The sequence below is a fragment of the Myxocyprinus asiaticus genome, chromosome 14 (genome assembly GCF_019703515.2).
Source record: "Myxocyprinus asiaticus isolate MX2 ecotype Aquarium Trade chromosome 14, UBuf_Myxa_2, whole genome shotgun sequence".
Lineage (NCBI taxonomy): Eukaryota > Metazoa > Chordata > Actinopteri > Cypriniformes > Catostomidae > Myxocyprinus > Myxocyprinus asiaticus.
This window is the reverse complement of record NC_059357.1, coordinates 9,542,055-9,562,945: the sequence shown is the minus strand read 5'-3', so window position 1 is coordinate 9,562,945 and position 20,891 is coordinate 9,542,055. Positions and strand designations below refer to the sequence as shown.

The window sequence follows — 20,891 nt, the reverse complement described above, 5'->3', positions numbered from 1 at the left end:
TTCTTACAGTTTGTCGACTGCACACAAACATGGAGCTGATATTAAAAATAACTTTACATATTTAACACAGATCTAGTAATCTGCTTAAATTGGCAAAAAGAACAGATCAAACTATTACCTCACAAACATAATGTAAAAAGCATAACTTAATGAAGACTCAGGTACTGATATACACTCCACTTACAGTGTGTGCTTTAAAGAAGGACTGTCCTTTGTTTTTTTCTGCAGTGCATTTCACGTAATGCTGCCAATCAAGAATGATATGCTGATAAATAACTCTCGTTTGTGTGTTCCTCATCTTTAGATTATTAATTTAGATCAACATCAATGCAGATTAAAAACATGGATAAATGAGCATTGCTGAAAGCATCTTTATAGAAATGAATGGAGTCGCGATGATTAGACTGTCTGACTGACGGCCTATTACTTAAGGTTTGTTTTGGCTCATGAAACTCACCTGTGATTGGCTAGATGGTTGCTCAATCAGCCCAAAGTAACAAAACGCAAAGAATACTGTATACAAATCCATCATTTGTACTCGGTATAAGTTTAGCTTGTAAAAGTGTGGGGGACCGAATCACTTTATTGAAAGAGTATGGGGGATGTGTCTCCCACGTCCCCCCTGCTGTTACACCCTTGGCTTTAACTCTTAAATTAGCAGAACTTGAACAGCATGCCACCTTAGCACATTTAACTGAAAAACAAGAAATATCAGCTCCATAAAATGTTTTTAAACATATGCTAAAAGCAAAATAATCTCAAATGAAGGCATCTAAAAAAACACTAATTCATTTAAACTTACGTTGAGAGCAACAGCTTCATATAATAAAATTAATTTCATATCCAGCAAAATATTGTTTATTCTTAATATGGACAGACTATGTTTGAACATTCCTTTAAGGCAAGTCAGTCTGCTCAGCAGCCATCTTGATAGTGCCCCATGGCAGCTATTTTCAATGAAGGTACCATATTAGGTATATGAATTACAGCTCCTATCTACTTGAATGGGAAAAGAGTGAAATCTCCAAAATTGATAAATATTATGTGTCAAAAACATCTGACAACAATGATATCATACATTTTGCCTCTTTAGCTCAAATCATGCTAAAAACCCCACATTTTTTCAGGCTGGTCCAGCTACTGTGCATGTGCAACCTCTCCATCAAAAAAGTTCCACTACAAAATACACACAAATTTAACTAAAGCATTTCCCATGTAGCTATATTCAGCTTGTTAAACAGAATGGGGTGAAGCTAAGCTGACAGTGACAGATAGCTAAAGTGATTGCCAAATAGCATGCTGGCCAATACAATAAATCAATTTTAATCCAAAAACACAATGGTTTGCATTACCATTTACTTTTATCACTCACTATATCTTAACAAATACTGGACACACAGTTGTGATAGCTCGATACCTTAAGTGAAGGTGCTAATATTTGGAAAAAACTTGGCAGCATGTTTCAAGGTCTAACGTCATTGGGCAGAGGTACTGTAGAATAGTGTGTGTGGGTTTCTGTGATAGACAGATCTTGCTGTATTCATGTCTTGTCCCTGCTTAAACAATGCAGATTATTCTTTCAGTATGTTAACATTAGCAGTGCACCAAGACCACTGAAAAACATTGCATGTATAGTTTTCAAAAGGTTTTTAAAGTAAGATGAGCAACAGATGAATGCAAGCTGCAAGGAATGGGAATCCCTGTATATTTGTTCAAGGCCTTGCTCGACTTCCTGCACATGCTTGTTGGGTCGTAATCTGGGGGAATTTTGTTAATCAGACATTTATTGTGTGTTTTAAAGTGCATTCACGTTCCAATGATCCAGAAAATAATGTAGAAAGTAGCTATTTTACAGTAAATCAAGCAATTACAAACCAAGCAATTGAAATCAGATACCAAAAAAAATAAAAAAATAAAAATAAAAATATCTCAGACATAGGGTTTGATCTCAGGCATGGGGTTTGCTAGTTTTTGCTAGTCAAAACCAATTTTGTTGACACTATATGCAGATTACTAAAGTTAACATGACTTTTTTAATAGTCAATGGAAAATATTGATTTAGGCAAACTGCTTCTTTCAGTTAGAGTTTCTTCAAAACCTTTACTGTGATTAATCAGACCAAAGTTGCAGTAACGTTTCCATGGTACTTAAAACTGGAAAACTTGGACTGGGAATAAAGTCCTTGAGTGGAAAAATGACACAAGCGTTTGGAGAGCAGCATGATACTGTATGACGCTGCTGGAGTATATGGCATGCTGATCTCCCATCAACAGCTGTAACACTTAGTAAAAGGCGAAAGTACTGGCTCTTGTACAATGGCTTGAAGCACACCCCTCACAGCTGTCCATATCAGCTCAGAGGGTGAGGGGGCATTCACTAACACTTGTACAGTATATAACAGCAACACATCTTTACCTTTAACCCTGCCAACAAGGGAATGTGTTGACAATACCTTGGAGCTATCGTGTTCTCTTGTATTGCTTAAGTAGACGAGATGACAGCTTCAACTCAGCCAAACATGAAATGTACCTACCCAGGACTATGTGGCATACCAATGCAGCTCCCAGACCAAAATAGGTGTGTAGTGCATGATATTTTCAATACAAATAGTCTTTGCACTGATTCACTGCATATAGGAATATATACTTAGGCTAGTTGTCACACTAATTTACTCCAAAGAATATTTCTCAAATCTATCTATCTCTCTGTCTGTCTGTCTGTCTATCTATCTATCTACTGTAGATATCTATCTATTTTTTAATCTATCGTCTGTATATCTGTCTGTCTATTGAACCTGCATGATTCTGATAAGAGTCTCTTATATATGGCCATTGTAAGGGGGTTCGGTGGAAAGGAGGAGGCGAGAACCGGCTTGACAACTTAAATAATAATTTAATAAACAACTTAAACAAAACACACAACTATAAACACACAGTACAGCTGTCTGTCATTCTCTCTCTCGAACTGTCGTCCCCGGCCGCCTTTATCCCTCGCGCGCCCCATCAAGCTGATTGGGGACTGGGTGTGTCTCATTCCAGCCTGGCCCCGCCCTCCTCAGCTCTACAGCCATAATGAGGTTTTTAAAATGGAGCTTGTGATTTCTTCAATTTTCAAAGGGTTTGAAAAGTGTATGGAATTAATGCAATCGTCAGTCTCTTTTAAAATGTAGGAGATGGAATATCCACTCAGAGAATCCTATCGTATTCCATGGCTTTCCGCTTACACAGCCCACATATACGGTAAAGAGGTAATTAACAATATACACAATGTCATGTGACCTCCTGAAAGCTTTGAACAGTAGCAGAGTGCTTTAACTCACAGTAAGTACACATTATACTTGGTTATCAAGACTTTCACCCACTGTTGACTTGTGTATATGGTTGTGTGACAATAAAGTGATTTGATATCATATCTAGCTGCCTACAACATGTAGAATTCATTTCAGTTTTGCCTCAGTGAGCCAGTTTCCCAATCACACAAAATAAAGTAGACTTCAAGGCTATTTAGTGATGTTATACAAATTTGATATGATTTGTAGTGACTCAGAAAGATCAGTGTATATCAGTAATGCTGAACAAGAGATAAGGACTTTGAATTGTTTTTCATGTAAAATTCAATTAATCACAAAGCAACAACTGCTTTGTAAGTCAGAAGCCCCACCCTAAGGCTGCTCTGTGAAGAGCTGTACATGGTGTAATTTTACAAGCCCTAAAATGATCCCCCCCTCATGATATTCTCTTTTAAATACTGTCTATTCAGGTAACTAAATACTTGCCAAATTTCAAACAAAGTGTAATATTACACAAAGGGAACCTGACAAACGGAACAGTTCAGTATTTTAATGTCTGTTCTTTGAGAGCATATAATTGACATAGACTCATATCACCACTGTGAAAAAGTAATTGGAATGCCCCAAATGGGCAACAATGCAACTCAATGCCTATAATTTTCAGGTCCTGCCAAATTATCTCAAACCAGGACTTTGACAAGGCCACTCCAAAACTGTAATTTAGTTTCTTTTTACTCATTCAGATGTGGACTTGCCACTGTTCTTTAGATCAATGTCCTACTGCATCACCCAGTTACACTTAAGCTCTGACATACAGATTGTCTGGCATTCTTCTTAAAGGAATATTCCGGGTTCAATACAAGTTAAGCTCAATCGACAATATTTGTGGCATTATACTGATTACCACAAAAATGTATTTCAACACATCTGTCCTTTTCTTAAAAAAAAAACAACAACAGCTGGGTTACAGTGAGGCATGGAGGTGAATGGGGCCAAACCGTTAACATTTTTTTTTTTTTTGTTTTTGTTTATATTAACATTTTTATTGATTCCAAGAAGACAAATAAAAACAAAACATATATACAATGAATCAACACATAATTCCCACTACTACCCCTCCCCCTCCCCAATCAAGAACCCCACCCCGACCCCAAACGAACATCCCCATGGTCTTACATAAGTACACACACACACAGAATATAAAAATAAATAAATAAATAAATAAATACAAAAATAAATAAATAAAGTAAAAAATATATAATAATCATTCAGCTCTAAAAAAACACCTCTCTCTCCACAGTCCCTCTCCGAGAGTCCCCCCAAAACATCAAATAACTAACCCATTTCCTATTAAATGAATCCCAGATCCCCAGCTTTCTACACGAGACCTCTTTGAAGGCTGCCACCCTCCCCACTGCTCGCACCACTCCCGAATTGAGGGCGCTCCAACCGACTTCCATCCCCTTAAAACAATCTGCCTGCCTATCATAACACTGGTCAGGACCCAATTTTTTATGTATTTATCTCCTACATCGATGACCGCCCCATCACCCAAAACACAGAGTCTGGGGCAAAACGAAATCTGAATGCCCAACACGTCACACACAAAACTCTGTACCTTCAACCAAAATTCCTGGATCTCAGCACACCACCAAAAAACATGGGCCGTACCTCCATCCTCCGATTGGCAAAGCCAGCAGGTGGGTGTGACTTTAAGACCAAGGCTATACAATCTAGATGGGGTCCAATAGAATCTATGTAAAATCTGGAATTGCATAAGTCACACCCGTGCATCTCTAGATACAAATTTACAAACCTCCTCCAATACCAAATTAAAATCTTTCTCCCATAATCTCTTGATAGAATTTAAAGCTCCGTCCCCCAGACTCTGAACTAGCAGGGAGTAATACACTGATGCCTCATGACATTTTCCAAAAGCAGTAATCACCACTCCCAGAGTGTCTGCTGCTTTAAGGGGGTGTGTGCTACTCCCAAAAATAGTACAGAGCAGTTGGCGCAACTGTAAATACCTAAAAAACTGAGATCTGGGAATCCCAAAATGTTGAACAAATTATCAAAGGATCTCAAAACTCCATTCTCATATAGGTCACCGAGCATAGAAACCCCCCTCACAATTCACTCTGTCCAGCAGAAGAGGAACTTATCAATACATAATTTTGTGTTCAGCCAAATGCTCGAGGCAGCATTCAAATAAATGTCCGAACTCTGGACACTTTTGTCCATACCGCGTGCAAATGCGGGATAATGGGGTGTAACTTAACTTCTCCGGTTAGTTTGATAGAAAGGCTTTGCAATGGCGAAATAGGGGCAAGAACTTCCTGTTCAATACAAAACCAGGGAGGGGCTTTCTCAGGTGGAAGTGACCAATGAGCCAAATGTCTGAGACAGAATGCGTAAGAATAAAAGAAATTCTTGGGAAGTCCTAGCCCACCTTTGTCAATCGGCCTATGTAATTTGTTGAAATGCAATCTGGGATGTTTACCATTCCAAATAAAGGTCTTAGCTATGCTATCAAATTGCTTGAAATAAGAGAGGGGGACATCTACAGGTAGCAGGTAGTTGAATTTTGGAATACAATTCATTTTAATAACATTAACCTTCCCAATCATAGATAAATGTAATGAAGCCCACCTGCCCACATTGCTCGAAAACCTTTTTATTAAAGGGTCAAAATTAACTCTAACTAAATCACATAAATTTGCTGGGAATAAAATGCCCAAATACTTAATGCCCTGTTTGGGACACTGTAAGGTGCCCGGTTGAAAACCCATTACTGGGCAGTACGCTGTCAGAGCCTAAGCTTCGGATTTAGACAAATTGACTTTGTATCCTGAGAATTTAGAGAAGGAATTAATAATCCTGTGGAGGCAAAGCATAGACCTAGTAGGGTTGGAGACGAATAACAAAATATAATCTGCATAAAGCAAAAGCTTATGTGCCACCCCTCCCGCCATCACCCCTGGAAAATCATCCCTCCTTTCTTATTGCGGCTGCTAATGGTTCCAGGCAAGACAGAACAATAATGGGGAAAGTGGGCAACCCTGCTGGGTGCTCCTTTCCAGAGTAAAATAATCTGAAATTAATCCATTTGTTTTTACTGCCACTACCGGGTGTCTATAAAGTAATTTAATCCATTCAATAAAAGTATTTCTGAACCCATATATTTCCAAAATATCCCATATATAATAATCCCATTCTACCATATCAAATGCTTTTTCGACGTCAAGTGAGATGGCAGCGACTGGATTCTGATAATTCGCCACTGACCACATGATATTGATGAAGTGCCTAACGCTCAGAAGAGCTACGACCCCGAATACCAATCCGTTAACATTAAAATACTCACTGTTTCAAAAGTATAGCCACAAGATGTAAAAAATATGTGTTTTAACATGATTTTATAATATAAATATTATATTTAAGATATAAAATCGCTTACTAACCTTTTCTGTGTAAAGTTATAGCCAATTATACAACTTTGTTTCCAACCCTAAAACCATAAAACGACTGTAAAAATTGTGATTTAAACAAATTAACAGCACAAATAATACATTACTTTTTTTAATTTCTCTCAATTGGAATGTCCAATTCCCACTACTTAGGTCCTTGTGGTGGCGCGGTTACTCACCTCAATCCATGTGGCGGAGGACAAGTCTCAGTTGCCATTGCCTCTGAGACAGTGAATCCATGCATCTTATCACATGGCTCATCGTGCATGACACCACGGAGGTTCTGCATGTGGAGGCTCATGCTACTCTCCACGATCCACGCACAACTTACCTCACGCCCCATTGAGAGCAAGAACCACTAATCGCGACCATGAGGAGGTTACCCCATGTGACTCTACCCTCCCTAGCAAACGGGCCAATTTGGTTGCTTAGGAGACCTGGCTGGAGTCACTCAGCACACCCTGGATTTGAACTCAAGACTCCAGGGGTGGTAGTGAGCGTCAATACTCTCTGAGCTACACGGGCCCCTTAATAATACATGACTTTTAACAGAAGAATGAATGTAAATGCTTTTATAAAATTATAAACTTCACATTTCTGCCTTTAAAACCCTCCAAAAATTGGCTCCATTAACTTCCATTGTAAGTGCCATTTGTTATTTTAAAAAGGAGGGACATGTCGAAATTTATTTTCGTGGTAATCAGTATAATGCCACAAATGCTGTAGACTGAGCTTAACTTGCACTGAACCTGGAATATTCCTTTAAGAATTGTCTGGTACATGGCAGAATTCATGCTTCCTTCAATGATAAGTCATCCAGGTCCCAAAGCAGCAAAACATACCTTTACAATCAAGCTGCCACCACTGTTTCCCTATAGGTATGACACTCTTACCGTGGAATGCTGTATTTGCCTTACTTCTCATAGAGGAAGACTTGAATCCTCCAAAAAGTAACATTTTGAATTGTTTGTCCATAGAATATTATCACAAAATGCTCGGGGATCATTCAGGTGTGTTTAGAAAACATGAGATGAGATTTGCTGTTCTTCTTGAAAAGCCTCCCTTGCTTCTCTTCATGAAGTCATTTTTTTGTTGACCTTAGCTGATGCTAGAAAGGCATGCGGTTTTTTGAATGTTTTTTATGGGATCTTTTGAAACTTCCCAAAAGAGGTACTATTCTGACCTTAGAGAAATTTTAGCAGGCTGGCCACTTCTGTGAATATTACGTACCACTACGAGTGTTATCCATTTGGAGGTGGCTCACACTGTAGTCCAAAAACCTTATTAATGGCTTTGTAACCTGTTCCAGGCTGATATATCTCAGTTTTTTAGGGAGTGGTGTTGGCGTGGTGGGCTAAAGTACAGAATTGGAAAGCAGAAGGTTGCCGGTTCGACCCCATAGCCACCACCATTGTGTCCTTGAGCAAGGCACTTAACTCCAGGTTGCTCCAAGGGGATTGTCCCTGTAATAAGTGCACTGGAAATCGCTTTGGATAAAAGTGTCTGCCAAATGCATAAATGTAAATGTTTAGGAATATATTTTGATGCTGCATTGCATACCTTCAGAAGCTTTGAGGTGGCTACTTCTCTCTGATTGAATGGTTCAATATATATGGAATTTCAACTCAACAGGGCTGCAGTAAAGTTAGTCTGTATTCAGTCTCCTACTAAATATAATTATCAACAAATTTTATTTTTTCATTTCAAGACTAAGGGAGTTAATAACTTTTTTGGCATCTTTCTGAATAAATTTAATAATGACTTCAAAATAATGCTTCATGATTTCTCATGTTTCCCTTATCTAATATTATTTTTTATTTTATGATATGGAACAATAGGCAAATAAATTTTTACGGCACTGTATCTGTGTGCAAACCTAGTGATCACAGTGCACAATAAACAGCTAATGTTCACAATCGTAGCCCCTTTGCAACTGTAGAAAGTTCTCATTTGTAGTATTAGTCATGCAGGGCATCAATGATAAATGGATGACAGGCATTCCAAACATCATACTATAATAGTCTTATTCACAGGAGAACTATATTTGATGGATGAAAAAGAGGTTGTGAGGGATAGAGTTGCAGTCTCTTTAATAGCATGCACTGTGCAAAGCTTCTTAAAGGTCCTAGATCACATGTAATTGTTCACAACTTCTACTTTCTGGAGTGTGTTGTCTACTATCTACTTTAAAAAAAAAAAAAAAAAAAAATGTTTAAACAACAGTACAACCTATTGAAGAGACTTCAAGTATATCCCTCACAGCCTCATTTTTATCCCCGTCAAAAAATAAAAAATGACACTACTGTGAATAAGGTCCATGGCTACATAAACATTTCCTAATGTATGACTTACTAATAGCTTGAACAGATAAACACAAACTTTAGGTACTGTGACCAATCATGGTCCATCTAAAACCTACACTCTTAGAAGAAAAGGTTCCACATAAAACCCAAAAGGGTTCTATCGCTCGTTTCATATTTGGAACCCCTAAAAGGTTCTAAATAGAACCCCTTTTAAGGGCTCAATAAAAAGAACCCCAAAGGGTTCTTTGAGCCAAGTGAAAAGGTTCTATATAAAACCTTTTAGGGATTCCCAAAATGGAATCATAACATTTAGTTTTTGTTTTATTACCAGAATAACGTTTAATAGATATGAGAATTAAAATGTTCATATGCAAAAAGGGTGCAAAAAGGGTTATTTTTTAGTAAATCTTTGTAAATAGAACCTTTCTCACATAAAGGGTTCTTTGGAGATGAGTAAGAACCCTAGGGCACTCTAAGAGTGTGACTTGATGCTCAAATCTCAGCTGACAAGAAAACTTATTTATAACCAAAGCATGAAAATGTATGTAAACCAAAACATTCATATGCCTTGGAACAGTGTGACCTTATCATTTCTCTCCATTAATGATCAGTGTACATAAGGCTACTATAAACTTTCTTACAATAATATTTGCACTATGAAATTGAAATAAATACGAATATAATAGAAATTTATAAATTAATAAATGGTATTATCACTTTTGAAACCAAAGCTGTTTTTGCCTTCCCCAGTATCTTTTAAAAGGTAAACTTTTTGCGCTAGGAAGGAGCACAGACCTAATAATTCATATTAAATACTACCCTAAATGCCTGTGACCCCATGAAATGGCATGACACTTTTAACCAGTGACTTTATGAAAATGTGTCTGTCCATATCTAACAAAAGTACTTAAGAATTAGTCACGCATGGGCTACCTCCACTTATCTACTCAACCACCTGGAATGACAACACCTGCCCAGAAAGTTTACATCCAATTTGAATATAGTTGACTAAGAGAGAGTACACTGTGAGAGATTTGACAGTGGGAGGTTTATTTAAGATTGAGGTGGTGAGAAATACTACATAATATGTGTATATTATGTACAGTGTAATGCACAAGTAAATGGACACAGTAATAATGTGGATGATGGAGGTTGTTTAAAATTGAATGTTAACTTACGGGCAAGGGGTCTTGGTTTATCTTTAGGTTGTAAGAAGTATGCAAGGCATGAGATGGATTGAGAGATATTATATATTATATATGAAATGTATATATTTATATTTGTTTCAGATGGAAAGATGTAACTAAATATAGATAGCTTTATAAAATATTAATCTTGATCAATTGTAATAATGCAATGAAACGTGTACTTCTCATTGTGGTTATTGGAGCTGAAATGGTTATTATGAATTATGATTTTAAAGTTTTGCAGTGTTGCTTTAGGTTTTTTTCAGGGGCAGACTGTTTAGGTTTGGTTGATTTAGGTGGCTTGGGTAGATTGTTTGAAGTAAAATTCTGAGAGTTAGTAAGTGTTTTGTAGGCTGTGATTTAAGAGAAAGAGGATGAAATTGTTTAAGGGAATACAAGTTTTCTTTGTATCTACTTCCGACAGACAAGTGAAATGTTATTTTAAAAATATAAGTCTAACATGGGTGTGAAGTGTTGAAAATATCACTGGCTGACAATAAACAGTGTGAGGGAGAGAGGGAGAAAAAGAGTTTAAAAGAACAAGACATTCAGAGGGCCTTAGCATAATTTTACTTGGCTGAGGCGTTCGTTTGACACCAATCGGAAATAAACTAAACGAGATCAGACTTGTGCAACAGATTGTGAAAGTATGAATCACAGTGACAAACACTAAGTACATCAGCCTACACACTGTGCTCTGTATAGTCCTTGCATGGCTCACTGTTGTCCTGTTCTGCTTTCTGTGATAAGATTTGGCCTAACAAAGAATAAGATTTCTAGATAAGCTAATGTGAAGAACATTATTTTAGAAATCATTTAAGCAGATCCTTTGCATAACTTGTCTAAGAAATTACATTATATTGTATATAATTAATAATGCTGGCAGCCTCTGATAAATATTTGATTTATTGAATAGTGTTGCAGCAATATGCTTGCACTAGAAAATTAAGTGTGTACACATATTTATACTGAAGGAGAGGCAACCAATACAGACAAGAGAGACATATACAGCAGTTTGAGGAGACGGTGGTTGAGTTCTAAATGTTGAGATGTTATTTGAGCACTTAAGTCAGGTAAAACTCCAAGAGCCAAACAGATGCAATTTTTTCCCCACTACTCTGTCACCCATTTGGTTGTTTGCACCATCGGATAAAGATAAATTATCAAGATCACTTTGGAAGTGAAATGCTGGGAATCTAAATTTCCAGAGTTTGTTTATTATACAATGATTTGGATAATTTAAGAGATGAAGCGTACGGCTCATTTAACCTCTGAGCTGCATATGAAAATTAGGGTGTGACTGACATTGTGTGTTTGGCAAGTCTTACCTCTCTTAAAGGATGGTTGGATGAGGAAATCATTTAATTTGTATAGCGATTTTCTTGATACCCCAAGCACTTTACATGTAAAATTCACTGACCTCAGTGTCCACCTACAAGCATTATTTACCTTATTGATAAGCCAATGTGTGTCAATCTGCTCACCGCACATCCGCTACTCAATGACAACAGAGAAGAAGGGTGGTGAGTGGAGGAAATGAGCCGGCTCTCAGAACGGACAATATTAGGAGGCCTGGGCTGAGGAACTGTAAGAGGAAATTAATAGTAACAAGATGTCATCTGTTGTGTTAAGTTTAACATGTGCAGCTCAGTGCACAAGAGTTGACTACTGAGCACATGATGTGGAATGAAGAAAGAAAACTATATTTGAATGGCTTCAAGGGCCATTCATTATGCAAGTTAATGACTTGGGTATGCAAAGAATCAAAGGTAGTTGTGATGGGAGACTCATTACATTCAACTGAATTTTAAGTTTTGCCTAGCAAAATAGGAAAGAAGCTTAGCAGCCAAGTGTTTCAATTAAATACTAGAAACTTCTTTAAGTTAGATTTTTATATGTACAGTGTGTGTGTGTGTGTATATATATATATATATATATATATATATATATATATATATATATATATATATATATATATATATATATCTTTAGCATACAAATAAAGCATTAGCTTACCAATATCTTATTCCATACATCTTTTCTAAACAGTTTGTTTCATAATTCAGAGATGTATAACATGATTTCAGACACAATCTTCACAGTTCACAAACATTAATCACGTGACATGCTATGAAGCCAATTCGACCTAACAAAGCTACGGCTATGTTACAGCTAAAAAGTAAAACTATCTAAAACTAAAGATAAGATTAATCTTAATTATACATTTCATCACTGTGAGTTATACATTAAGATTTGGTTGTATAGAGCTTGTATGTTTTGTACAAATTGGGCCATTTCGCAAAATCCGGACGACAACGTATCTCAAATAAATTGATAGACTACAATTATAATAACAAGAATGGTCAAATTAAAATGATATCCTTCAGGTCTAAAATAACTCTTTTTGCGTCTAAATAATAATAATAATACTATAATTTATATTATTATTATTATAAATAATAATAATATATAATTAAATATTGAAATATATATTTTATGTAAAATCATAACTGAAAATCAGCTTAACTATTTTTTGTGTCTTAATAAAATAATAATAATAATAATAATAATAATAATAATAATATATACTTATATATTAAAATTTAATATGTTTATGTACATATTAGTGTATATATACATACAATTAAAATGAAGTTAAAATATAAAATTGTTATTATTATTATTATTATTATTATTATTATTACATTTATTATGATATTATGTAACAGTACAAAACCACTATGTATGTATTTTATTTATTTAATTGGATTATCATTAAACCAGCAAAGCCACAATAAATCACAGGTATTTTACAGATATTTGATCGTGTATTACTGAAAAGTCGCTCTCAAAAATATTTCAAAATCTCTCCCACACATACTCACATCTGTCTGCAATTTTAAGATGTTTTGTACAGTCATTTAAAGAATCGTTAAACTGAACGTTTTTTTAAACAGAAAAAAAGGGGTTGGCAAATCACCCTTTTGTCGAATAACATTGGCTGAATCTTACATGTTAATCAAATGTTAATGGAAATTAGAGATTTTAAATGGCCCACTTTATTAAAGATATTTGAGCTCTAAATAGCTGTTTTCGTGGTTTGACTGCCTTGCTCGTGCACTGATGAGATTGATATTGGCACTGCATTCCATCAGCTGATGGACACACTTAAAACCAAGTGACTTAAAGCATCGAGGACTCTTGAGTGAAAGACAGAACCGCAACAGTAGTAACAAAACTGCTCCAAGTAGTTTGAATCTTTGGCTGCCCAACTAGTGCCAATCACTTGGCACGCGAGTCGACAGATAACAAATTACTGTGGGCGTTATATTGTTACCCTCCCTTGTACCAACATGTTCTAATGAGCAAATATATTTGAAATTCTTTAGCTGCCAATTTGGAGCGTGGGCTTTATATGAAGAGGAAGACTTGCTCAGCATTGTCATCCCAATTAATTATTAGCTCTTCTCTTCTCCTGCTGTCCACCAACGCCTGCCATCCAACTCATTAGTTTGACGTATAACCCAAAGGTTGGGAAATTTGTTAGGTGTTTTATGATCTAACAATGTTAAAATAGTGGAAAAATCAAAACGAGAGTCACAAACTTTTCGCCCTACAGACCATCTTCCCAACTTTGACCTGTAGTTGAATTCACCGAGTGAGAATGTTTCCATTAAGTCTCAATTAAAATAAATAAATACAAAAGTAATAAAAAATGTTCATTTCAGGCAGCAAAGCAGCACACGTTTCTACAGGCAGCCAGAGAAAGGAACTCGTTGGCGTTCTTTTCCTGCTAGTTTGGACTAAACAGAAGGCTCGCTGTCGGCCTAATTTCGTTTTGGAAACAGATCAGTTCAATGATTCAATTAGACGGATCCAAATCCAACCCGGACCGATCTGTGAACCATGGCGTCACTTCCAATGTGAGTGTTAAACAGATTTCCGTCCTAAACACACACACAATGAGATCTGAGTTTGGCCAGCTTTATAGGCAACATTGAAAGCGTAGGCCTACTGTTAACAATAGGGACCACCATTACATTATGAAGAAAAACACATTTTTCACTAAACTCGAAAACAGATTGAAATTATAAACTAAATGCGGCTAGTAGGACAGAGATACGATGAGATGAAGGGCTAAATCTCAATGCAACGTCTGAAACGCTTTCTTTATTTCTTTTTCTCTGGTTCGGAGAGCCTTTCACGCAGAGTTTGACATATTCTAGCTGTTATCAGATTGATGGACTACTTTGATTGAAGTGGCTTTGTCATGCAAATGTCAAGCGCGTGATGGATGGTCGCCGTGCGCTGACAAACTTCTGAAGGTCCCCTCACCATTGGCGCCGTGACGTCTCACGTGACCAGCAGCTGAGGTAAAGATGTGTTATAGGGAAACACGAGCAAATACTCTGGAGGTAAGCATTTCCCTCCTTCCGCATGACATACTGTTGCGAGCTTGCAGGACAGGCGACTCTCCCAATCTCTCAGGGTCACCCTCCGCCATTACTTGCGCATGGACAATTCCAGAAAGAACTCTTTTTTGGAGTACACAATTTGTAACCGTGGGACGATGAACGCCTACTCGCCCAAAGCTGGATACCACCACTTCGACCAGGCGTTCTCGGCCCCTTTCCATACTGCACACACAAGTGACAGCTATAACGCTGATGGACGACTTTACGTAGGGGGGAGCAACCAGCCAGCAACTGCACAACATCAGCACCAGAACGGGGTATACGCGCATCACCAGCAACAAACGCAGCAAAGTGGCATTGGCCTCACCTTCGGTGGCACAGGCACCACGAGTTATGGGACCCAGGCCTGTGTCAACCCGGACTATGCACAACAACAGTATTTCATTAACCCCGAGCAGGATGGAATGTATTATCACTCATCAGGTTTTTCAACTCCAAATGTCGGTCCTCACTATGGCTCCATGGCAGGCCCATACTGCGGGGCGCAGGGAGCCGTCCCAGCCGCACCTTATCAACATCATGGCTGCGAAGGCCAGGACCACCAGCGAGGCTACTCACAAGGCACCTACGCCGATTTAACGGCCTCCCAAGAGAGGGACACGGATCAGTCACCACCTGGAAAGACATTCGATTGGATGAAAGTCAAACGGAACCCCCCTAAAACAGGTGGATTGAATTTCCCCGTGCGTGAAACAAGAGCAAATTTGTCGGCAAGGATGCCCTTCGACCGTTTCAAGATAAACTGGATTGCATTTAATTCATTTTAAAACGAAAATCTAAAACATAATAGTCAAATTGCAAACTTTTATCCTGTTTCAATCCGAATAATTTTAGAATGGTAAGACCAGACGCGATTAGTGACAAGTCGGGCCTGTGCGCGTTCACTTTAGTTTAAACTCGTCTCCCCCTGCGTTAATGCATTGAACAGACATGCTTTCGTACGCCCTATGAAGTACCCCAACACTGTTATCTTTAGCTTGTCCCAGGCTCTCGCCGCGCAACATTCGTTTTTGTAGGCCTCCATTGTGTTCTTAAGCTTTCCTCTCCTGTCCTAGCCGTGTTTGCCTCACAACGATTGAATGCGCCAACTCTAACGCATTGGGGCCACCATTTGACTTACTATACAAATTGACTGGTCATAAAGCCATCTTTGGGGAGTATTGGATTGCATGTATCATGCAGGGACATATACCCCGCTATTAGTTTTTCCTAAATTGATAACATACTCAAACAAGGGGATTATGGCAAGGTTAACAAAAGTTTGCGATACCGATAAACTTGTTGAATCCCCTTGTATGCTGCTGCAGTGTAAATTATGTCGCATCTAATAAAGAGACCTGAAGTTCAACACGAGCACACTGAAATGCCAATGCTATGTGTTTAGGATATGAGCTAATGAGATTGTGATTAATTTGTGTTTAATTGTTTGATAAACATCCTTATAACTATTCTTTGTTTTTGTTCCCACAGCTAAAGTGGCCGAGTTCGGACTGGGCCCGCAAAACACAATTCGGACGAATTTCACAACCAAACAACTAACAGAGCTCGAGAAAGAGTTTCACTTTAGCAAGTATCTCACGCGAGCCCGTCGAGTCGAAATTGCTGCCACGCTCGAGCTGAACGAGACACAAGTTAAAATATGGTTCCAGAACCGCCGAATGAAGCAGAAGAAACGAGAGAAGGAGGGTCTCGCGCCTGCTTCGTCCACTTCGTCTAAAGACCTCGAGGACCACTCGGATCACTCAACTTCAACATCCCCAGGTGCTTCTCCAAGCCCGGAGGCCTGACAGACGATAATAGACTAACTAAGGGGCACTGAACAACAGATTCAAAATCTATCTTAAAGTCTATTAATTTAAGCATTCCACAATGTGCCCGAAAGACTCCTCTCGTGTTCTTTTGTTAAAGGTCCATACTTTTTAGGAAACTAAAAGAGAACACTTTTAGCAAAACTTCCAACACTACACAACGTGTTTTACGTGTGTATTATACAGGGTATTTCTACAATGATGATATATGTAATGCACTTTCACCATGTTTACAAATGCCTAAACGAACTTAAATGATTTTACAGGGAAGACTGTATCTATTGTGCTGTCAAAATGTGGACTAGTGTTTAATGTTGTGTTTTATGAAAATATTTTTGATTGGATGTATACATTTCATATTTTTGAGGTTTGTGAATTGTAGCTATACAGTAAGGGGTTTTTGGACTCTTTGCACTATGCGGTTACAGGGTAGACCTTTTTCTTTCTTTCTTTCTTTCTTTTTTTTTTTACAGAAACATTTGCAGAATTAGATTTTTTAGTCTGGTATTTTGTATGCGCAGACGAGCTGAGTTTTATTAGTTGATGTCTGTATGACATATTGTGCTGAATGTTTCAATCAGATTATTTTGTCATCTCTATATCTACCTCAAATAAAAATAATATTTTACTGACCCAATCTATTTTTAATTTGTTAAACACCGTTGTAGTAGCCTATAGGCCCATACTATTGTATAGGATGTTTATATACGTTTTCCCATTTTCACTTGTTTCTCTGGTTTAAAAAAAAAAAATAAAAACCTTCACTTCCAACACGCTCTCACGTGGCGGGGGTGAGAAAGCCACCACCAGTCAATAGTTTAAGCATGCTCACAGCACAGTACGGAATGTTGTTGAGCAAACAGGGTGGTTCACGGAGAACTTTTTACCTCGGTGCCTTTCTAGTATCTCTAAACATACAAACAGACTATCTCACAGATTAGCTAAAGGGTGGCACAAACTGCACTAACTATGAAATTAAAAACAAAATATGCTTTCAAGAAATGAAACAGAAACGAAACTGATTCCTTTAGTTATGTGGGCGGTGCATTTGAGTTATTGAGTGTTGAGGACTTCTTATTGACTTGTTAAACACTTTCAAACCATAAATCTTTAGAGGAGTGCGCTACAGGCCTTGAGTTAACATCGAGTGCTTAACAACAACTGATGCCTTCTAAAAGGACAAAAATGACTTTGTCACTTTACATAGCTCTACAAATCTGACTGTGGGTGAAATGCTATTGACAATTAATTGAGAGTTGGGGAAATATTCAGTCATTAAAGTCACTGATAAAAATCAGTAAAAATAAAAAATAAATCAGTCGAATTAAATCAGTAAACTGGTGCTATGATAGATATCTTTGGACTTTGGAAATAGTGTTAGCATTAGGTCCACTTGGAGCACAATGCTTTGTTGCAGCGGCATTGACGGACACCAGCTCCCTGGGTGGTTTTGTTACTGAAACACATCCGTCTCACCTCTCACCAGGCCAGTGTTTTTGCGTTAAGAAAGACAACACATATTGTACTAACAAGAAGTTCCTTTAAGCATGCAACGGCGGAAGCTTAGCGGGCATTGTCCAGTGTAGACTGATTTTTGCAACACAACTTCAGAACTGTTAAAAAAGTAGACTACTAATCGTATTTAGCTGTGAACTAGATTTCTATATATTAATTTTTAACGGTGCACAGAATTAAAACTGCTTCGGCTGCATAACGTACTAGCTAGGTATATCATTTATTAACACCAAAAGCATCCTTTAAAGTCCTAAAAAAGTTCTATTCCATATTTCATTTAATTTTAAAATAATCATAATTATCAACACAACATAAACACAAATGCTCTAAACGTCGGCAAACAATCTTTGTTTTACAGATATTTTGCACAACACACAATATAAAGGAAATAATGGCTATAAGCAACTGCTCTGTGGTTCTCTTTTGACCATCTGCTGGTGCAGTTGGTGCAGATTTCAGTCACGCTGTTCGGGGCGTTTGTCCTGTACCCCCTGAACGGGCCTTTGATCCAACCCCCATTCCCCGCGGTCAAACTCCCTGGTCTGCACTGAAACGTAAAGTAATGCTTACAGTAGGGGGGTTTAAGTAGAGGTCACAGTTAACTTTAGTTGAACTCTGAAAAACTGAAAATAGACGGGTCTCTGACTTTTATTCAATATCCTCTAGCAAGAAGCAATCATTAATATATTAACAAAATACATATTTCACCTGTCCGATTTTCTGTCTGTTGGAGGTAGGCTAACTCCAGAGTAAAAAAACAAAAACAAAAACTTGTAAAATTGTATATGTATATGAGGTTATGAATAAACGACCCTCACATAATCTTATGTGCAGCCTGAAAAATAATTTTGGCAAACGGTGTTATCGTCAGGGGAGTTGTTTTTTTACTTGTTTGTTTTTAGACTAATGTTTTTGCCATTCTTAATTTTTAAGGAATTTTCCAGGTTCCATACAAGTTAAGCTCAATCGACAGCATTCGTGGCATACTGTTGGTTAACACAAAAAATACTTTTGGTTCGTCCTGGTTTCCAGTGAGGTACTTACAATGGAAGTGAATGGGGCCAATCCGTAAATGTTAAAATACTCACCGTTTCAAAAGTATAGCCACAAAGTGTGAACATTATGCAAGTCAACTTGGTTTTAGTGCGATAATATCGCTTACCAACTTCGTTGCCATGACTACGTAATGCCGTGAACCATAACACATAATAAAAATGACAAATTAATGCATTTTACAGCTCAAATAATACACGAATTTTAACAGAAGAATTAATAGGAGTGCTTTTATAAAATTATAGGCTTCATTTTTCTGCCTTTAAACCCTCCAAAAATTGGCCCCATTCACTTCCATTGTACGTGAATCATTGAAACTTCGATATTTTTTTATTTTTTATTTTTTTTATTAAGAAAAGGAGGGATGAACCAAAATAATTTTTGTGGTAAGCAACACTATGACTTAACCGCCGTCGATTGAGCTTAACTTGTATTTAACCCAAAATATTCCTTTAATAACGCCAGTATTGTGTTTTGCGTATGGAATGCCAGTTACATTTTGTGATTTGCTTGTAGTTCATGTTTATTCACGTGTCCACAACCATCTAGCATAAAAAATAGAGATAAACTGCATTCTATGATAATAAGTCAACTCCCACTGTCACACCCAACTTTTACAATCAAACCCTAATAAGTTAGCAGACATTTTTTTAGTTAATCAATTACATAAATTTTTTAAGTTAATAAACCCCCAAGTTTAAGTAACTATAACTTTCAAATTTTAATTTTGTACTACACATGCATGTTAATTGATCTTAACTTGAAAAATTGAGTAAGCCAACTCATAAATGTTGATGGCACTTTAAATTTAAACTTAACTGTTTGACTGATCTAAAATGAACAAGTTATCCCAACTTAAATACTTCAAGTAGAGAAAACCTGGCTAGTAGTGGCTAGAATTAGCTAGTACACTCAAGTCTCCCCCTTTACATTCATCTTGCACAAAAACACATTAATTAACACTTGATTTTAACATTTACTCTCCCTGTCCAGTGTCATGCAAAGCATGCTAGGAAATAGAAATCCCCTGCCCAGTTTAAGTTAAATTTAAGTTCCTGTAAATTTAAAAAGGCAAGATCTTCAAACATTTAAAAAAAATCAATGCAGGTTACTTAAAAGGTGTCAGTTTCATAAATGCTCATTAAGGTTAATTTATTTGAACTAATTTGCATGATTAAAATTTTCACTACTCAAAACAGTTATTTTGAGCATTAGGGTTTACAGAGGCCACGAGCCGAGAGAAACCCCAACTCAAGAAGTTCACTGAACTTAATTAAATTGACAAAAACATTTCCACGCAATCAAATTCAAATTTTCCAATAGAATTGGTTTGAACTGACTTGTCCTTGTTCAAGTTGTACAAACTTAAATTCATTTTGTCAGAACAACTAGATAAAATCTAATTAATTGTTTTAAGTTAGTCCAACTAAATTAACTTTTTTAATCATTATTATATGCCAGGTGAACAAGTGTAATGACAGTGAAGTTGTTGCACTATCAGTTTGATGGCAACTGCTTATAGAGCAAAGAAGCACTCAGCTCAAACTTAAATCAAATGAAAACTCCTCAACCTAAGAACAAGCGCCAATCTTCACCACAATGGCAACTCCAAAAACTCCAGCCTAACAAATATTCCTTTTTAAATGCCAATATAACACAGCATTAAACATGAATAATCTCTTCCTATTCTTATCTTACTCAAAAATGCATAAAATAACACCTAGTTTCAACATTTGTTCACCCCATCCAGCAAAGTATGCTGGGAAATGGAAATCCCCTGCCCAGTTTCAT

The 20,891-nt window shown here is 37.2% G+C and overlaps 1 protein-coding gene across 2 annotated transcripts; it reads left to right on the top strand.

Annotated features, from left to right (window-relative positions):
• Positions 1-14,065: 14,065 nt before the first annotated feature.
• Positions 14,066-17,131, top strand: LOC127451432 (homeobox protein Hox-B1). Of its 2 annotated transcripts, none has more exons than XR_007899101.1 (2): positions 14,066-14,622; positions 16,195-16,263. XR_007899101.1 is itself a non-coding variant. In XM_051716146.1 (2 exons), the coding sequence occupies exons 1-2, from the start codon at positions 14,763-14,765 to the stop codon at positions 16,509-16,511; spliced, it is 945 nt and encodes a 314-aa protein (XP_051572106.1). In that variant the 3' UTR covers positions 16,512-17,131. The 2 variants fall into 2 exon arrangements, 1 of the variants encoding a protein (XP_051572106.1); XM_051716146.1 differs by lacking the exon at positions 14,066-14,622 and adding an exon at positions 14,763-15,390 and having other exon boundaries at positions 16,195-17,131.
• The last annotated feature ends 3,760 nt before the right edge of the window (positions 17,132-20,891 follow it).

Excerpts from the sequence above, each read along its gene's own strand:
- LOC127451432 (XM_051716146.1), top strand. The coding sequence starts at position 14,763 with ATGGACAATTCCAGAAAGAACTCTTTTTTGGAGTACACAATTTGTAAC. Across the intron at positions 15,391-16,194 it reads ACGGAACCCCCCTAAAACAG|CTAAAGTGGCCGAGTTCGGA; the intron begins GTGGATTGAATT and ends TTGTTCCCACAG.